At 46.0% G+C, this 18,404-nt stretch overlaps 1 protein-coding gene across 1 annotated transcript in view; it reads left to right on the plus strand.

Annotated features, from left to right (window-relative positions):
* The window catches only part of ACADSB (acyl-CoA dehydrogenase short/branched chain), a 40,673-nt gene that overhangs the window by 3,268 nt on the left and 19,001 nt on the right, over window positions 1–18,404 (plus strand). Inside the window, exons 2-6 of the mRNA XM_040361336.1 lie at window positions 1,426–1,585; window positions 8,695–8,795; window positions 13,018–13,224; window positions 13,545–13,715; window positions 16,951–17,076. Of these exons, the coding sequence (XP_040217270.1) occupies window positions 1,426–1,585; window positions 8,695–8,795; window positions 13,018–13,224; window positions 13,545–13,715; window positions 16,951–17,076 (765 nt within the window). The remainder of the gene's footprint in view (window positions 1–1,425; window positions 1,586–8,694; window positions 8,796–13,017; window positions 13,225–13,544; window positions 13,716–16,950; window positions 17,077–18,404) is intronic.

Below are 18,404 nucleotides of genomic sequence, written 5' to 3' on the forward strand. Positions count from 1 at the left end.
CCGATACTTTTTTTCAAGTATTTGCCAATACCGATACTTTTTTTCAAGTACTCCCCGATACCAAATACCGATACTTTTTTTTTTAATCTCATGTGACAGCGGCACATGTGTCAGTTTTTTTTTTATCTTTAACAATTTGTTTTTAATTTTTATTTTTTTTATTTTTTACATTTTTTTTTATTTATAATGCTTTCTTTTTTTTTTTTTTTTTTAGGGGGGGGCTTTTTTGTTTTTCTTTTATTTTCTACAATCTTTTTTTTTTTTATTATTTTTTTTTTTTTTTTTTTTCAGCCCTTTTGGGGAGCTTTGGTGAGATATCAGGGGTCTTAACAGACCTCTGACATCTCCCCTTTGAGGCAGAGAAAGGGACTAGGGACACATGTTCCCCAGTCCCTTTCTCAGCAGCCTCAGCTGCGCTGAAAATGAATGGAGTGAAGACAGCGTCTTCTCTTCATTCATAAACTGAAACATTGTAATCACAGTTTACAATGTTTTAGTTATGTGTATTGACAGTCAGTGATTGCTGACTCTGTCCATTCGGAGCAGTAAGGAGCCAGATTTACCGGCTCCTACCCTGCTCTCCTTCCTGACAGTTCCAGGGGGTGGAGGAGGAGCACGGAGGGAGAGAGAAGCACGGGGGGGGGGGGGGGGACACGGAGGGAGAGAGAGAAACACGGCGGGGGACACGGAGGGATACACAGAGGGAGAGAGAAACACGGAGGGAGAGAGAAACACGGCGGGGGACACGGAGGGAGAGAGAAACACGGCTGGGGACACGGAGGGAGAGAGAAACACGGCTGGGGACACGGAGGGAGAGAGAAACACGGCGGGGGACACGGAGGGAGAGAGAAACATGGCGGTGGACACGGAGGGATACACGGAGGGAGAGAGAAACACGGCGGGGGACATGGAGAGAGGGAGACTGCAGCAAAACGGAGGGGGGCTGGAGGAGGACACGGGACAGTCAGCGGTGATCGTGCGTGGGGGAGTTACAAGCACCGATCACCGCTGATTTTAAAGCAGCTGAAAGCCGCACGGGGGGAGAGAGAAGCGGAGAAATTACTTTTAAATCTATACAGCGGTGATCGGTGCTTGTAACTTCCCCATGCACTGATCACCGCTGACAGTACAAGTATCGGGTGAAGCAGTGGGAGCATTTGCCCGAGTACAAGTACTCGGGCAAATGCTTGGTATCGGTCCCGATACCAATACTGGTATCGGTATCGGGACAACCCTAGTTAGAACGCCTAAAAAGCACCTTCGGTGTGAAAGGGGTCTGAAGGAAACCTGTAGTGATGAAATATGGAGGATGCCATTACTGATCTCTGAAAATTATTGTTGCCTGGCTGTCATGTGATTTTAATACTTTTGTCTTTTATTGTTTGTTTACTCTCATTTTCTTATTTTATTTTTAATTTTTTTTAGCTTCTGGGCAGAGGGCTTCCTCGCTGCTTGGCCACTCAAAATGTCCATTGCAGATGGAGTTCAAAGAAAGCAGAGGCATTGTCTCCGAAAATACAAGAGGGCACCTCATTTCCTCCCCTGGCAACGTTCACAGAAGAGGAGACCATGATGAGAGACATGGGTATTTCATTATTTTAGTACACGCCTGTAACACACCTTCATTACCGCGCCATGTTTTAAGTTTCAGTGCTGTGATAGTTTTACTCACACATGTAACACTATATTCAAGTTTATTTTATATCTTTTTATCATAGAGCTTTCTTGGTGGTTCTGGGTTTTTATTTGTATTTTTTACAACATAAAAGCAAAAAAAAAAATAGATGATTTTACTGTCTCTGGCATTTCTTAAGGCTCTAAAACATCAGGACAATACAAACACCCCAAACACTGTTTAGTTTAAGGGGGTTGTAAAGGTTTGTTTTTTATTTTATAAATAGGTTCCTTTTAAGGTAGTGCATTGTTGGTTCACTTACCAATTCTCTTCTAAAATTTTTTTTTTCTTGGTCTGAATTTCTCACTTTCTGTTTCTCCTCAGTAAGCTGTTCTGGCTGACTAACCCCCAGTGATGGGGGCAAGCTTACTGAGGAGCAACAGGAAGTGAGAAATTCAGACAAAGAAAAAAAACATTTAGAAGGGAAATGGAAGGAAAAGGTAAGTGAACCAACAATGCACTAGATTAACCACTTAAGGACCGCCTCCTGCACATATACGCCGGCAGAATGGCACGGCTGGGCTCATGTACGTACAGGTACGTCCTCTTTAAGTACCCAGTCGTGGGCCCGTGCCCGCGACCCAGTCCGAAGCTCCGGGACCCGCGGACCCGATCGCCGCTGGAGTCCCGCGATCGATCCCCGGAGCTGAAGAACGGGGAGAGCTGTGTGTAAACACGGCTTCCCCGTTCTTCACTGTGGCACCGTCATTGATCGTGTGTTCCCTTTTATAGGGAAACACAGTCAATGACGTCACACCTACAGCCACACCCCCCTACAGTTAGAAACACAAATGAGGCCACACTTAACCCCTTCAGCACCCCCTTGTGGTTAACTCCCAAACTGCAATTGTCATTGTCACAGTAAACCATTTGCTGTGAAAATGACAATGGTCCCAAAAATGTGTCAAAATTGTCCGAAGTGTCCACCATAATGTCGCAGTCACGAAAAAAATTGCTGATCGCCGCCATTAGTAGTAAAAAAAAAAAAAAAAAAATTAATAAGAATGCAATAAAACTATCCCCTATTTTGTAAACGCTATAAATTTTGCGCAAACCAATCGATAAACGCTTATTGCGATTATTTTTTTTTACCAAAAATAATGTAGAAGAATACGTATCGGCCTAAACTGAGGAAAAACATTTTTTTTTATATATTTTTGGGGGATATTTATTATAGAAAAAAGTAAAAAATATTGCATTTTTTTTCGAAATTGTCGCTCTATTTTTGTTTATAGCGCAAAAATAAAAACCGCAGAGGTGATCAAATACCACCAAAAGAAAGCTCTATTTGTGGGAAAAAAAGGACGCCAATTTTGTTTGGGAGCCACGTCGCACGACCGCGCAATTGTCAGTTAAAGCGACGCAGTGCCGAATCGCAAAAACTGGCCGGGTACTTTAGCTGCCTAAAGGTCCGGGTCTTAGGTGGTTAATGGAACCTATTTAGAAAATAAAAAACAAACCTTTACAACCCCTTTACCACATACAGAGAGTTGGAGTTAGGTCTATGTACAGAACAGCTTTCAGATTTTAGTGGTCAGAAGTTGTTGCCCCTTATGGTAGTGGTTGGTGGTGTGTGGCCCCCTTAAATATTGGTGATCAAATGGTGTTTCCTACATAACACTGGTAGCCAATGTTCCCTTCTTTATGGCTCTATCTGCCCCCTTGGTGCCCTGGGTGGCTCCTTTATGGTTGTCGTTCCCCCTTTCCTTGGTAGTCAGTGTGAGCAGAGTAGGGATTGACCGATGTCGTTTTTTCAGGTGCCGATCCGATACCGATATTTCGACCACCTCTCAGGCCGATGGCTTATGTTCTGTACATTTAAAAAAAAAAAAATTAACTTTTTTTTTTTTATTGCTGTCAAAAGGAATGTTTACATTCTTTGTGACAGTAATAGGCAGTGACAGGTACTCTTTATGGCGAGATCGGGGGTCTATAAGACCCCTAAACTCCTCAGCACTTGAAAGTATTCAGAACGTCTTATTTTTTTTTAAAACTAGTGCCTCTAAGATGCCAGGAATCCAGGAAGTGATGTCATAACATCCCTTCTGGGTTACTGGATCCGAGACCCGAACGAAGCATCGGCTTTGTTTGGGTTTTTGGCCAGCTGGTGGACGTGGCGCCTGGTTGCTCGGGCCTCCTGGTGGGATGGGAGGGCCTGGGCGGGAGGCAGCGGGGGGGGGGGGTTGTCCCCTCCCGCTGCTTGTAATAACAGCTGATCGGCTTCTGACCGTCCACTCTAAACAACGGTACTGGGGTGATGCCTGCAGCTGCATTCATCCCCCCGGCAAAACCCCATGAAGCAATATCGCTAATATATTTTATGTTTGTTCCACGATACATAAAAAAAAAAGTGAATATTGTCCGCCAATAATCGACCTCACCGATAATTGGTCTTTCCCTAGAGTAGAGTTATTACTTAACCACTTCCTTACTGGGCACTTAAACCCCTTCCTGACCAGAGGACTTTTTGCGATTCGGCACTGCGTCGCTTTAACTGACAATTGCGCGGTCGTGCTCCCAAACAAAATTAACGTCCTTTTTTCCCCACAAATAGAGCTTTCTTTTGGTGGTATTTGATCACCTCTGCGGTTTTTATTTTTTGCGCTATAAACAAAAATAGAGCGACAATTTTGAAAAAAAATAAAATATTTTTACTTTGTTGCTATAATAAATAGCTCAATTTTTATTATTAAATTATTATTTTTTTTTTTATTTTTTTTTACTAGAAATGGCGGCGATCTGCGATTTTTATTGGGACTGCGACGTTATGGCGGACACATCGGACACTTTTGACACATTTTTGGCGCCATTCACATTTATACTGCAATCAGTGCTATAAATATGCACTAATTACTGTATAAATGTGACTGGCAGGGAAGGGGTTAACACTAGGGGGTGAGGAAGGGGTTAAATGTATACCCTAATTAGTGTTCTAACTGTGGGGGGGGGAGGAGGTGACTGGGGGAGGTGACCGATCTGTGTCTCTATGTACAAGAGACACAGATCCGTCTCCTCTCTCCCCTGACAGCACCGCTGTCTGCGAGAGCCGGGAATGAGAGATGATCTCATATGTAAACATATGAGATCATCTCTTATTGGCCGCACAGATCGCCTAGGAAACGGCCGCTCCGATTGGCCGTTCACGGCGATCTGTGACTGGCTGTGTCCAAGGGACACGGCCAGCACAGCAGTTCCCCGCTGCGCGCTCGGGAGCGCGCGCGGGGAACGTGCAAAGGGGAGGCCGTAAAAAGACGGCCTGTTAGAAATTGGGAGCCGCGCTGAGGCCGTACAAAGTCGTACGGCCGTCAGCAAGTGGTTAAAGAAGAAAAGTGATCAGAGGCGGAAAGGGAGGGCTTGTTTACATTTTTTTTTTTATTTACACTTGTGATCTCTGCGATTGGTGCACAGCAATCACAAGGTACAGTGCCTCTAGCTTTGTGCATTTTGCCTATGATCTGCTAATAACAACATGATCACAGTCACTGTGTGTGCACCTGCCCCTGCACAAGCACATAGGTGTGCGCAGCCTATTGCATTAGGGTGTGCACCCCAAAGCTCAAACATACACTACCAATCACTCATGGTGTTTTTTCACAAAGGGAAGTGACTGGTAAATTACACATTTACTGCCCCCTTCCCCCACTCATCCTAATACCTCCCCCAGCTGGCGGGAGAGGTAGGAAGTCGGCAGCGCTGTGGGGAGGAGGGGGGAGGCCAGGGCAGTAAGGGAAATCTGTGCTGCACAGGGTGATTAGGGTGTGCCTGGGCACACCTGGCACATGCCTATGCACAAGCACATTTATAAACTGCGTTGCAGAGAACTGGGTCAACCAAATACCATTTTTTTTTTTTTTTTTTTTTTACACTGGCATGCTATTAAAGCAGAACTCTCCTCTCCTGTACAGCCAACAAAACTGCCTTTTTAGCCCCTGGTTAATCTGCAGTTTGCACGGTCCTGCATGTGTTCAGCTATGACACCAGCCATTTGATGGCTTGACAGTTTGGTTGAGAGCTCAAGTTATCATTTACAGGATGCCTTGAATGTAACTGTTTTGAGAAACGGTTAAATCATTGGGTTTAGTTTTGCTTTAAGGTGGTTAAGCAATAAATTGGCCCACACTTGGTGCCAGATCAGTTCTCTTCCAGCTTGCTAATTATTAAAGAGCTACTTGTGCAATAAACAATGACATGAGGTGGAGGGGCAAGGAGATAGACTTGGTTCCTTCAGAGATTTTGTAACTATCATTTCATTTTTGAGGCCTGTTGTAATCCTCTGTGTGTGTGTGTGTGTAAGGCCGGGTACTCACGACCAAACATGTATGGTGAAAGCGGTCCGTCGGTCCGTTTTCACCATACATGTCTGCCAGAGGGCTTCTGTACGATGGTTGTACACACCATCGTACAGAAGTCCGCGCGTAAACAATACGCGGGGCGTGTCCGCGGTGTCGCCGCGTCGATGACGCGGTGTCGCCGCGACAATGACGCGGCGACGTGGGCGGCCCGCCTTTAAAATGCTTCCACGCATGCGTCGAAGTCATTCGACGCATGCGAGGGACGGCGGGCGCCTGGACATGTACGGTAGGTCTGTACTGACGACCGTACATGTCCGAGCGGGCAGAATTCCAGCGGGCTGTTTTAAAACAAGTCCAGGAATATTTGTCTGCTGGGAAAAGGCCCGGCGGGCAAATGTTTGCTGGAATTCGGCCCGCTCGCGCCCACACACGACCAAACATGTCTGCTGAAACTGGCCTGCGGGCCAGTTTCAGCAGACATGTTTGCTCGTGAGTATGGGGCCTTAGGGTTGTACCGATACTAGTATCGGTATCGGGACCGATTCCGAGTATTTGCGGGAGTACAACGGGGAATGGAGGGAGTACTTAGGGGTTCGGTTTGCGAAAAACGAGCAGGATTCAAGCCTCTGCGCTGTGCAGTACCGCATTTCGCGTTTCGGCGTGAGATGTGAACCATCTCCATAGACACCAATGTGAAATCTCCCCTCCAGCGGCACGGGCGTCTGGCGTGAAAACGCCTAGATGTGAATGGAGCCTAAGTGTGACCTCATCTGTGTTTCTAACTGTAGGGGGCGGGGCTGGACATGTGACGTCATTGATCGTGTTTCCCTATATCAGGGAACACACGATCAATGACGGCGCCACAGTGAAGAACGGGAAAGCTGTGTTTACACACACCTCTCCCCGTTCTTCAGCTCCGGGGACCGATCGCGGGACTCCAGCGGCGATCGGGTCCGCGGGTCACGGACCTTCGGACCGGGTCGTGGGTGCGCGCCCGTGACCCACGGCTGGACACTTAAAGAGGACGTACAGGTACGTGCTTGTGCCCAGCCGTGCCATTCTGCCGACGTATATCTGCAGGAGGCGGTCCTTAAGTGGTTAATCATAAGGAGTCTTTCAAAAGATTGTTTATTTCCATATGATGTTGTAGCTGATGAAAGACCACGCGCTCGAGGATCTTGGCCAGGAATCGAGGTTATCGGCCTAAAATTATTTAGGTCAGCAGGATCTAAACCTGCTTTCTTCAACAGCGGTGAAATGATGGCGTGTTTCAATGGCGTAGGCATAAGGCCAATTGCAAGGCATTTATTAACTAGAATTGTGATATCAGCCGCCAAGGTCACAGCATGTTTTTTATAAAACCGAGCTGGGCACGTATCATCTAAATATGTGGAGGCTTTTAGGCTGTTCATGATCATGATAAGGCTTTTAATCTTAAAGCGTGACATGTTGGGTATCTATTTACTCGGCGTAACATCCTCTTTCACATTATACAAAAAAATTGGGCTAACTTTACAGGTTTTTGTTATTTTTTTTATTAATTTTCCCAAAAAAAAGGTGTTTGAAAAATGATTGCGCAAATACCGTGCGAGGGGGGAAAAAAAAGTTGCAATGACCGCCATTTTATTCCCTAGGGTGTCTGCTATATATATATGTGTGTGTGTGTTTGGGGGTTCTGATAAATTTTCTAGACAAAAAATTGAGATTTTTAGATGGAGAGAAGTGCCAAAATAGTCCCCCACCAGGGTTAAAAACGCTAAACTACCTACCGCAGAAGCAGCGCTGTTACTCTGTTGTGTGCAAATCCTTGGGCTGCCTATCAAGTCTCTCATTTGCTTCATTCATATATTATGCATTGTAGGGTTGTCCCGATACCACTTTTTTGAGACCGAGTACAAGTACCGATACTTTTTTTTCCAAGTACTCGCCGATACCGAATACCGACACTTTTTTTAATGTCATGTGACAGTGGCGGTATTTTTATTTTTTTTTACAATTTTTTTTTTTTTTTTGGGGGGGGGGGGGCTAGTGAATTGTCTGTGTGTGTGTGTGTGTTTTTTTTTTTTTTTTTTTATTTTTTTTTCATTTTTTTTTTTTTTTATTTTTTTTTTTTTTTTTATTGCAATTTTTTTTTTTTTTTTTTTTTTTTTATCAGCCCTGTTGGGGGTCTTTGGTGAGATATCAGGGGTCTTAAAAGACCTCTGAAATCTCCCCTTTAAGACAGAGAAAGGGACTAAGGACACAGATTCCCCAGTCCCTTTCTCTGCAGCCTCAGCTGAAATGAATGGAGAGAAGCTTCTCTCCATTCATAAACTGAAGCATCGTAAACACAGTTTACGATGCTCAGTTATGTGAATGGACAGAGTCAGGGATCACTGACTCTGTCCGTTCGGAAAAGGTAGGAGCCAGGTTTCGGGGCTCCTACCTCCGCTCTCAATCCTCCCAAATTGAGGAGGGAGAGCGACACGGACGAACGGGGGGGGGGGGGGGGAGAAGTGCGACACGGACCGGGGGGGGAGAGGAGGGCGGCACTGTCAGGGGGAGAGGGGAGCAGCACGGGGGAGAAGACTTGCAACTCCCCTGACTGCCCAGGTATCGGCTGAGTTTATTCCAGTTATCCACTCACCAGAATGTGATCACACGTTTCCAAAACGCACTCCGTTCATTCATCATTCATGTTCCTGTAGATTAAACAGCCCGGTCTAATCTCTTCTTTTTTCTCTGCAGTAAAAAAATTTGCCCAGGATCGCATCGCCCCACTTGTAAAAACGATGGATGCCAACTCAAAAATGGATGACTCCATCATACAGGGCATGTTTGAACTTGGGGTTGGTATGATTGTTTGCTTTGTAATAATATCTGAGACTTTGTTTTCAAGAAAAAAAAAACGTAAGGATTAATGTATGACCGATAAATGCAAATGTAGTACACATGATTAACCACTTCAATATCGGGCATTTTCACCCCCTTCCTACCCAGGCCAATTTTCAGCTTTCAGCACTGTCACACTTTGAATGACAATTGCGCGGTCGTGCGACGTGGCACCCAAACAAAATTTGGCGTCCTTTTTTTTATTTTTTTATTTCCACGAATAGAGATTTCTTTTGGTGGTATTTGATCACCTCTGCGGTTTTTATTTTTTGCGCTATAAACAAAAAAAGAGCGACAATTTTGAAAAAAAATGCAATATTTTTTACTATAATCAATATCCCCCAAAAATATATAAAAAAATATTTTTTTTTTCCTTTTTTGTTATAATAAATATCCCAATAAAAAGAAAAAAAAAATGTCCTCAGTATAGGCCGATGAGTATTCTTCTACATATTTTTGGTAAAAACATTGCAATAAGTGTAAATTGATTGATTTGCGCAAATGTTTTATAGTGCCTACAAAATAGGGGATAGATTTATGACATCTATTTGTATTTTTTTTTTTTACTAGTAATGGGGGTTATCTGTGATTTTTGTCAGGACTGCGAAATTGCGGAGGACAGATTGGACATTTTTGACACTATTTTGGGACCATTCGCATTTATACAGTGAACAGTGCTATAAATATGTACTGATTACTGTATAAATGTGACTGGCAGGGAAGGGTTTAACACTAAAGGGCGATCAAGGGGTTAAATGTGTTCCCTAGGGAGTGATTCTAACTGTAGGGGACTGACTGGGGAGGTGACCGATCTGTGTCCCTATATACAAGGGACACACCATCGGTCTCCTCTCCCTGACAGGATGTGGATCTGTGTGTTTACTCACAGAAATCCATGTCCCTGTCTCTGTGACGAGCAATCGCGGGTGCCTGGCGGACATCACGCGCATTGGGTTTTCAGTGATGCGGCGGGTGCGCGCACGCGCTCCACACTGCAGGAATCCCAGGAAGTCAGATGACGGCCGCCCAGAGGGACGAAGGGTTCCAGCAACCGTCATTTGACTATGCGCCGGGCGGGAAGTGGCTGATCCACCTTATGAACAATGACTACTATTGAAACACTAGTATTGAGGTAAATCTTTAGGCCCAGATTCTCAAAAGTGATACGACGGCGCATCTCCAGATACGCCGTCGTATCTCTGCCTAGTTCCGTCGTGTATCTGCCTAGCGCCGTCGTATCTATGCGACTGATTCTTAGAATCAGTTGCGCATAGATATCCCTTAGATCCGACAGGCGTAAGTCTCTTGCGTCGTCGGATCTTAACTGCAATTTTTTTTGCCCGCTAGGTGGCGCTTCCGTCTATTTCCCCGTCGAGTATGCAAATTAGCTAGATACGCAAATTCCCGAACGTACGCGCGGCCGACGCAGTAAAGTTACGACGTTTACGTTAGGCTTTCCCCGGCGTAAAGTTGCCCCTGGGTCTATGAGGCACAGCCAATGTTGAGTATGGCCGTCGTTCCCGCGTCGAAAATTTATAAATTTGCGTAAGTCATCCGTGAATGGTGCTGGACGCAATGCACGCTGGGATTTTCTAGGGACAGCGCAGTTTGTTCGGCGCGGCTTCATTTAAATGAATTCCGCCCGGTGATTTACGTTACGCCGCCGCAACTTTACACTCAAGTGCTTTGTGAATAAAGCACTTGCCTGAAAAACTTGCGGCGGCGTAACGTAAATCGGATACGTTACGCCCGCTCAAATTTATGCCCATCTACGAGAATCTGAGCCTTAATGCCTAGAGCAGGGTTTCTTGCCCAGGGTTCTTCCAAAGGTTGTTGCTAGGGGTTCCTTGAGAAATGAACAATATCTGCCACTCCGGTAAGTTCTCTCTGGCACCAATGATCTTTTTAGCTATCTGTAATTCTTCCCAATGACCACAAGTGTAAGGAGCGTTCTTCCCACTGATCATCACACGAATGTATCAGGAGTTGTAGATATAGTTATTTTTAGCAGGGGTTCCCTGAGACCGGAAAGTTATTTAAAGGATTCCTCTGTGTTGAAAAAGACTGGTCTAGAGCAGTGGTCTCCAAACTGCGGCCCGGGGGCCAGATGCGGCCCTTTGATTGCCTTTATCTGGCCCTTGGGGCACCATTTCATCCACTGATACTAACTGTGGGGCATAATCCCTCCCAATGACACCAACGATCGGGGCCCAATTTCAACCATTGGCACCAACAATGGGGGCCCGATGACACCAATGATGGAGCCCAATTCTTTCCTATGTCGCCAATGATGGGGCTCTATTCCTCCCAATGACATCAACAATGGGGCACAATTGCTTACACTGAAACCAAAGAAAGAGCATTGTTTTTTTCCCACTGACATCAGTACCTCTTCTACGCCCAGTGATCACAGTCCGGCCCCCTAATGTCTGAAGGACCGTAAACTGGCCCTTTGTTTCAAAAGTTTGGAGACCCCTGGTCTAGAGGGATCACTGACTGCAGCAGAATCCCCCCGGGTCAGGGCTTAAGTAGTGTTTACCTTACTACTTTTATGGTGCAAGACCCCCAAAAATGCTGGGCAGGTTTTTTGCTCCCTTTTCAGTTGTCCATGACCAGTTTAGTTTTTGGACTTCTTTTTGGACACAAATAGGATTTCAAGTGTACAAATCATAGAGATTCATGCTTTGCATTTGAATCTATGTATTGTCGCCGCTGCCACCCACTATTCAGGTGGCTTGCCCCCTGGTGAGCGCCGGCCATCTGAATAACAGCCGTTTGTTGGTGTTTGGAAGTGCCTATCAGAGCCAGCTAGGCTTTCCGATCACAGCCTGTTGGCTCTAATCGGCTTCCAAATAGTATACCAGGGAACGCAGGGGGTGTGCGTTCCCTGGTTAACACTGACACTCGTCTCAGCCAATCAGGTTCACTGGGACTGGGTACCAGTAACCTGATTATCTGAAGCGACATCGAGGGCGGGACTCGGGAGAAGACATCGAGGGAGTGCGGAGGGAGGATGGCTGACCCGTGAAAGGTAAGTGAAGGGGAGCAATCTGGCGACAATTGATAGGCACAGTGGCGACAATTGAGTTTGGGCACAGTAGCTGCGTTTGTTGGGCACAGTGAGGCTGCAATTGATGTTGTTGTTTTTTTTTCCCCATTTGTTTGCGCCCAATCAAACCCCCCCCCCCCCAAAACATTTTTTTTTGAGCACCAGCCGCCACTGCTTTTGTTCCGTAGTATATGGGAGAACACAGATCCCTTCTCTCTGATGGGTGTTTCTTTTCATGTGTTGACATGTTGCCACAGATGGGGGTGATTTTTACAGAAGGGTGTTCTTCCCCTTTTCCCCCTTGTTCACAATTTTCTAATCCCCAGCACGACTCTCCTGATGGGGGGTTCGCGCTGATTGTTTATCAGCGCAGCCCCCCCTCGGATCGCCACACTGGACCACCAGGGAAGCCCACACTGGACCACCAGGGAAGCCCACACTGGACCACCAGGGAAGGGCAAAAAATAAAAAAGGAGCAATAAAAAACAAAACTCAGTAAAAAAAATAAAGATGCCAATCAGTGCCCGCAAATGGGCACTGACTGGCAACATGGATCCATTAGTGCCGCCTATGAGTGCCCATCAGTGCCGCATACCAGCCCTGCCAATCGGTGCCATCTCATCAGTGCCGCCATATCAGTGCCCGTAATTGAAAGAGAAAACTTACTTATTTACAAAAAAATTAACAGAAAAAAATAAAAACTTAATTTTTTTCAAAATTGTCGCTCTTTTTTTAGTTGCGCAAAAAAAAAATCGCAGAGGTGATCAAATACCAAAAGAAAGCTCTATTTGTGGGGGAAAAAAGGACGTCAATTTTGTTTGGGTACAGTGTAGCATGACCGCGCAATTGCCATTCAAAGTGCGACAGCGCTGAAAATTGGCTTGGGTGGGAAGGTGCGTAAGGGCCTGGTATGGAAGTGGTTAATAGTTATTTTTTTATAAGCATTCAGAGAGTCAATGTTACAACCGGGTGGTTAATATTTGTAGAAGGAGGTCAGCAATGGCGACCTGCAATGTCTATCATGACCGGTTTCCTTCAATGCTTTAGTTGTCGGCAACAAATTCTTATTATTACAAAGTGATAGCTACTCGTGTAATATTAAATATTTACTCTTCTCTTCTATCTTTCAGCTGATGGGGATAGAGACGGATCCTAAGTACGGAGGAACTGGTTCAACGTTTTTCTCATCCATTCTGGTGATCGAGGAGTTGGCTAAAGTGGACCCATCCGTGTCGATTGTTTGTGACATCCAGAACACGCTCATCAATGCCTTGTTCACGAGACTGGGGACAGAGCAACAGAAAGACACCTACCTGCCCAGGTTGTGCAAAGACATGGTGAGGAACTGTTACTTACCTTGGTTATGGGTTCTCGTGAACTTTCAGATCTATGTAGAGACAGACCATCGTCTGCTCCCACCCAGGAGGAACTTCACCAACCATGACACTGCATTCCCGATCCGTGTCAGAATCACAGTATATATAAAATAATATGCAGTGTGGTTGGAGGGAAGCTTCAGAATGGCAAATATGTTTTTATTACAAATTATGTGAGCAGACCGCAGTTCCTCTTTACCTGCTTTACTTTTGCTCTTTTTAGTGTTGTTGCAAGCATGCAGATAATTGAAGATGAAGTTGCATTTTTCCCGTTTTCACAGGTGGGCAGTTTCGCCCTTTCAGAAGCCGGTTCTGGCAGCGACGCTTTCTCCTTGAAGACCACAGCCCAGAAACACAAAGATTACTATGTGATCAATGGCTCCAAAATGTGGATCAGTAATTCCGAGCAGGCCGGAGTCTTCCTCGTCATGGCCAACGCTGACGTCTCCGCAGTGAGTTCTCTGTCCCTTTTGTATCTCTGGTTGTCGTTGTCACACCTGCTCTTTTACAAAACACATTCATAATCCGTGTAATGCTAAATTTATGCACAAGCTCATTTTTAAATCTTCACACACCCAGAACCTACACTGAGCTTTTTAGATTTTGTAGTTGACATGTTCAGCCAGATAATGGGGGGGCTGGAGGACCCCTGGAGATAATGGGGGGGCTGGAGGACCACTGGAGATAATGGGGCTGGAGGACCACTGGAGATAATGGGGGGGGCTGGAGGACCACTGGAGATAATGGGGCTGGAGGACCACTGGAGATAATGGGGGGGGCTGGAGGACCACTGGAGATAATGGGGGGGGGGGCTGGAGGACCATTGGAGATAATGGGGGGCCTGGAGGACCCCTGGAGATAATGGAGGAGTGCTGACCACTCCTTTTGAAACTACTAAGCTTTCTAGTTTTCAGGCCCATCAAATGGCTCCAGAATTGTTAAAAGCACTGACCTGGAACAAGCCCACAGATCAGGAGCTCTGACATTTGACACTTGCCGTCCAGCCGCCACAGTTTTACTGCGGTAACATGGCTTGGCTGGGCGAAATAACGTTGTGTTACATCGCTTCACCCTGTGGCCACTAGGGGCGCACGTGTGCTGCCGGTGGCACGCGCCTGCTGCTCGCCCACAGGGGCCGATGCGCATGCTAGGGATGGGGAAAAAAATCGATTTTGAATCCTGAATCGAGTTGCAAGGTCAAATTGATTCAGGTTTTCCACCAGGACCGGCGCCGACAATGTGCCGTTGACTTGTCGTTAAGGTTCCCCTATCGAGATGGTTCCTGTAAGGACTGCGCAGGCGCAATCCTTGCCGACGGAAATCTCCGAACCTCGGCCGGCATCCAGGCTCATTCCTTAACATCCCCGTGGATTGGAGGATGTTAAAAAAAAAAAAAAAAAAAAAAGAGCCAGGAGGCGGAGCGAGGACATGAGGCCGACTGGCCACTTTCCTCAAATTCCCTGGATGCCCGCCAAGGTTCGGAGATTTCCGTCGGCAAGGATTGCGCCTGCGCAGTCCTTACAGCAACCATCTTGATAGCCGGAACCAGATTGTCAGATCGCAAAGGTCTGACGCTGTGGACGAGACCGAAGCCGCGGCCTCGCCTAAAAACTCCTGCCCGCAGCTTCTCGGGACTGGCGCAGTGTCCAAAAAAAAAAAACTTGATTCGAATCGTAAATCAAGTTGTTTTTTATTAAAAAATCACAGATTTCTTTGGGAGGGGAAATCGCCCAGCCCTAGCACGGGCACGATGACCGCCGGGGCACCCGTGATCGCTCGTTGCGCAGCAAGAACCGGGAGCTGTGTGTGTAAACGCACAGCTCCTGGTTCTCTAATGCCCTGTACACACGATCACAATTTCCGATGGGATAGAACCTAATGTAATTTTCCTTTGGAATTCCGTTCAAGCTTGTCTTGCATACACACTGTCAGACCAAATTCCGACCGTCCAAAACGCGACGACGTAAAACACTACGACAACCCGAGAAAAATGAAGTTTGGTGCTTCCGAGCATGCGTCGACTTGATTCTGAGAATGCGTGTTTTCTTTCTCCGTCGGAGTTCAACACAGACGATCGTATTTTCCATCGGAAAAAAATAAAATCTGTTCTATTTCTAAACTTCGTCGGGAAAAAAAGTCTGATGGGGCCTGTAACGGAACCCCAAATGGGACAGGGGTTGACGCAGTTTAAGATATTTCATTCCCGAACCCAAGACAGCTATCGACACTCCACAGTCAGGCAAACGAACCCCAATAACGAGACACACATCTCTGTTTGAGGTTCCACACGAATGAGAAAATCAGGCTCTTATATACAGTTAGAGGAGGTAACCAGAACATAAATTAACATGAGCTAATTGACTAATCATTTACCCAGACAAGGTGACTCTGAGATATGATCTTTCAAGGTAGACATCCCGGCTCCTCTCACCTGCTATACAATACACATTCTTTTAGTAGACCTTATGACTCCAGCTCTGACATACTTTACATGAGCTAATTAACTACAGCCAAGTCAGACATCTGACCTTTAGACTGTCTGTTAACTTGCAATACACACATTATCATCAATAGACCTTCACACAATACAGGGTCAACTAGCACAACACACAGGACCTTAGAACATCCTAGATTCATTTACATCACAGTAGCAGACTTCATTACCACAGCAAGCTTTATAGTACAATACAGCCAACACACAATATATATACAATTATCTGACTAGCCCAGACCATAGTGGGGTTCTCATTCACCCTGTGCCCCTATTAGAGACACAGGGTGATCTACACATAAGAGGCACCGGGGAGCTTCTGGGTCCCATGGGCCCTTCCGTTACAGGGCCCACACACGTTCGGAAAATATCCGATGAAAAAAGTCATATGGAATTTTTTCATCGGATATTCCGATCGTGTGTACAAGGCATTAGGGGAAAAATGACTGATTGTATAAGCAGACGATGTATGAACAGGGATCTGTCATTTCCCCTAGTAAGTCCCATCCCCCTTCAGTTAGAACATGCAGAGGGAACACAAATCGCCCCCTAGTGTTAACCCCTTCCCTGCCAGTGACATTTTTACAGTAATCAGTGCATTTTTATAGCATTTGACTAGCTGTAAGCCATAATCGTCAAATTTAAAAGAAAGAAATGCTTGAAATATATCAATCTTTGTGTAATGCATCTATATATTATACAAGTTTCACTTTTTTTAAATTGAATTATTGAAATAAATTCACTTTTTGATGATATTCTAATTCTATGAGATGCACCTGTATATGAGGTTTTCACAGCAGAAGGAATGTTGAACGTAGCAATGCCGGTGACTTGTCGTTATGGTTCCCCTATCCAGATGGTTCCTGTAAGGACTGCGCAGGCGCAATTCTTGCCGACGCAAATCTCCAAACCTCGGCCGGCATCCAGGCTCATTCCTTAACATCCTCGTGGATTGGAGGATGTTAAAAAAAAGAGCCAGGAGGCCGAGCGAAGCGAGGACGTGAGGCCGTCTGGCCACTTTCCTCAAATTCCGCGTCGCCCTGGATGCCGCCCGAGGTTCGGAGATTTCCGTCGGCAAGGATTGCGCCTGCGCAGTCCTTACAGGAACCATCTGGATAGCCGGAACCATATTGGCAGATCACCGGATCACACAGGTATTGTACAACCATTGGAACCAATTCTCTTGTGTATTTCAGGGATACAGAGGGATCACGTGTTTCATAGTGCCTAAGGATACCGAAGGATTTCACATTGGAAAGAAAGAGGATAAAATGGGACTCCGAGCATCTTCAACCTGCAGCCTGTCATTTGATAATGTGAAGGTATGATGACCTTTTTGTGGAGTTGTGAATACTTATTGAAATGGGTTCTGTGAACAAATCCTAGTAAATGGGATCTTCGCAGCAAGGGAGGGTAGTTTTATAAATTTACCACTTCAATACCAGGCACTTTCACCCCCTTCCTGCCCAAGCCATTTTTCAGCTTTCAGCGCTGTCACACTTTGAATGACAATTGCGCGGTCATGCAACACTGTATCCAAATAACATTTTTATAATTTTTTCCCCACAAATGGAGCTTTCTTTTGGTGGTATTTGATCACCTCTGCGGTTTTTATTTTTTGCGCTATAAACAAAAGAGCGTCAATTTTGAAAAAAAAAAGCAATATTTTTTACTTTTTGCTATAATAAATATCCCCCCAAAAATATATAAAAAAAACACATTTTTCTCTCATCGTCCATGGGACAGACACGGCGCCTTAAATCTTGACAAGTGGTTATGTTTCTGTTCATAGGAGAGGGCTAGTCCTCTCCTATGAACAGGAACATAACCCTCTTGTCAAGATTTAAGGAGCTGAGTCCGTCCATGGAAAAGGATTTTACGGTGAGTACAAAACATCCTGGCCCGGATTAAGATACAACTTACGGCGGCGTATCTCCAGATACGCCGCCGTAATTTCAATTTCAAATCTACACTGTCCTATCTTTACGCAGATACGTTGGGAAAAAATAGGCTTCCTCCACCGACGTAACTAGCATACGCCGGCGTATAATTGTGTGCAATTTTACGCTGGCCGCTAGGTGGCGCTTCCGTTGATTTCCGCCTCGAATATGCAAATTAGCGAGATACGCCGATTCAGAAACGTCCGTCCGCCCGGCGCATTTTTTTACGTCGTTTATGTAAGGCTTTTTCCGGCGTAAAGTTACCCCTGCTCTGAGGCGTAGCCAATGTTAAAGCGGATGTGCCACGGGAACAAAATATTAAAAGCCAGCAGCTACAAATACTGCAGCTGCTGACTTTTAATATTAGGACACTTACCTGTCCTGGAGTCCAGCGCCGATCGCAGCAGAGCACGAGCGATCGCTCGTCACTCTGCTGCTCCCCCCGCCATCCACACTGAGGGAACCAGGAAGTGAAGCGCTGCTGCTTCACTGCCCGGTTCCCTACGGCGCATGCGCGAGTCGCGCTGCGCCCGCCGATTGGCTCACACGCTGTGTGCTGGGAGCCGAGTGTTCCCAGCACACAACGGGCGAAAGACGGGATGTGACGGAATGCCCGTCTTTTGCCCGTAGCGTGTGGCCGGAAGTGGGTGCAAATACCTGTCTTTAGACAGGTATCTGCACCCCCCTCCCCCTGAAAGGTGTCAAATGTG

This window comes from Rana temporaria, chromosome 8 (genome assembly GCF_905171775.1).
Source record: "Rana temporaria chromosome 8, aRanTem1.1, whole genome shotgun sequence".
In the NCBI taxonomy this organism is placed as follows: domain Eukaryota; kingdom Metazoa; phylum Chordata; class Amphibia; order Anura; family Ranidae; genus Rana; species Rana temporaria.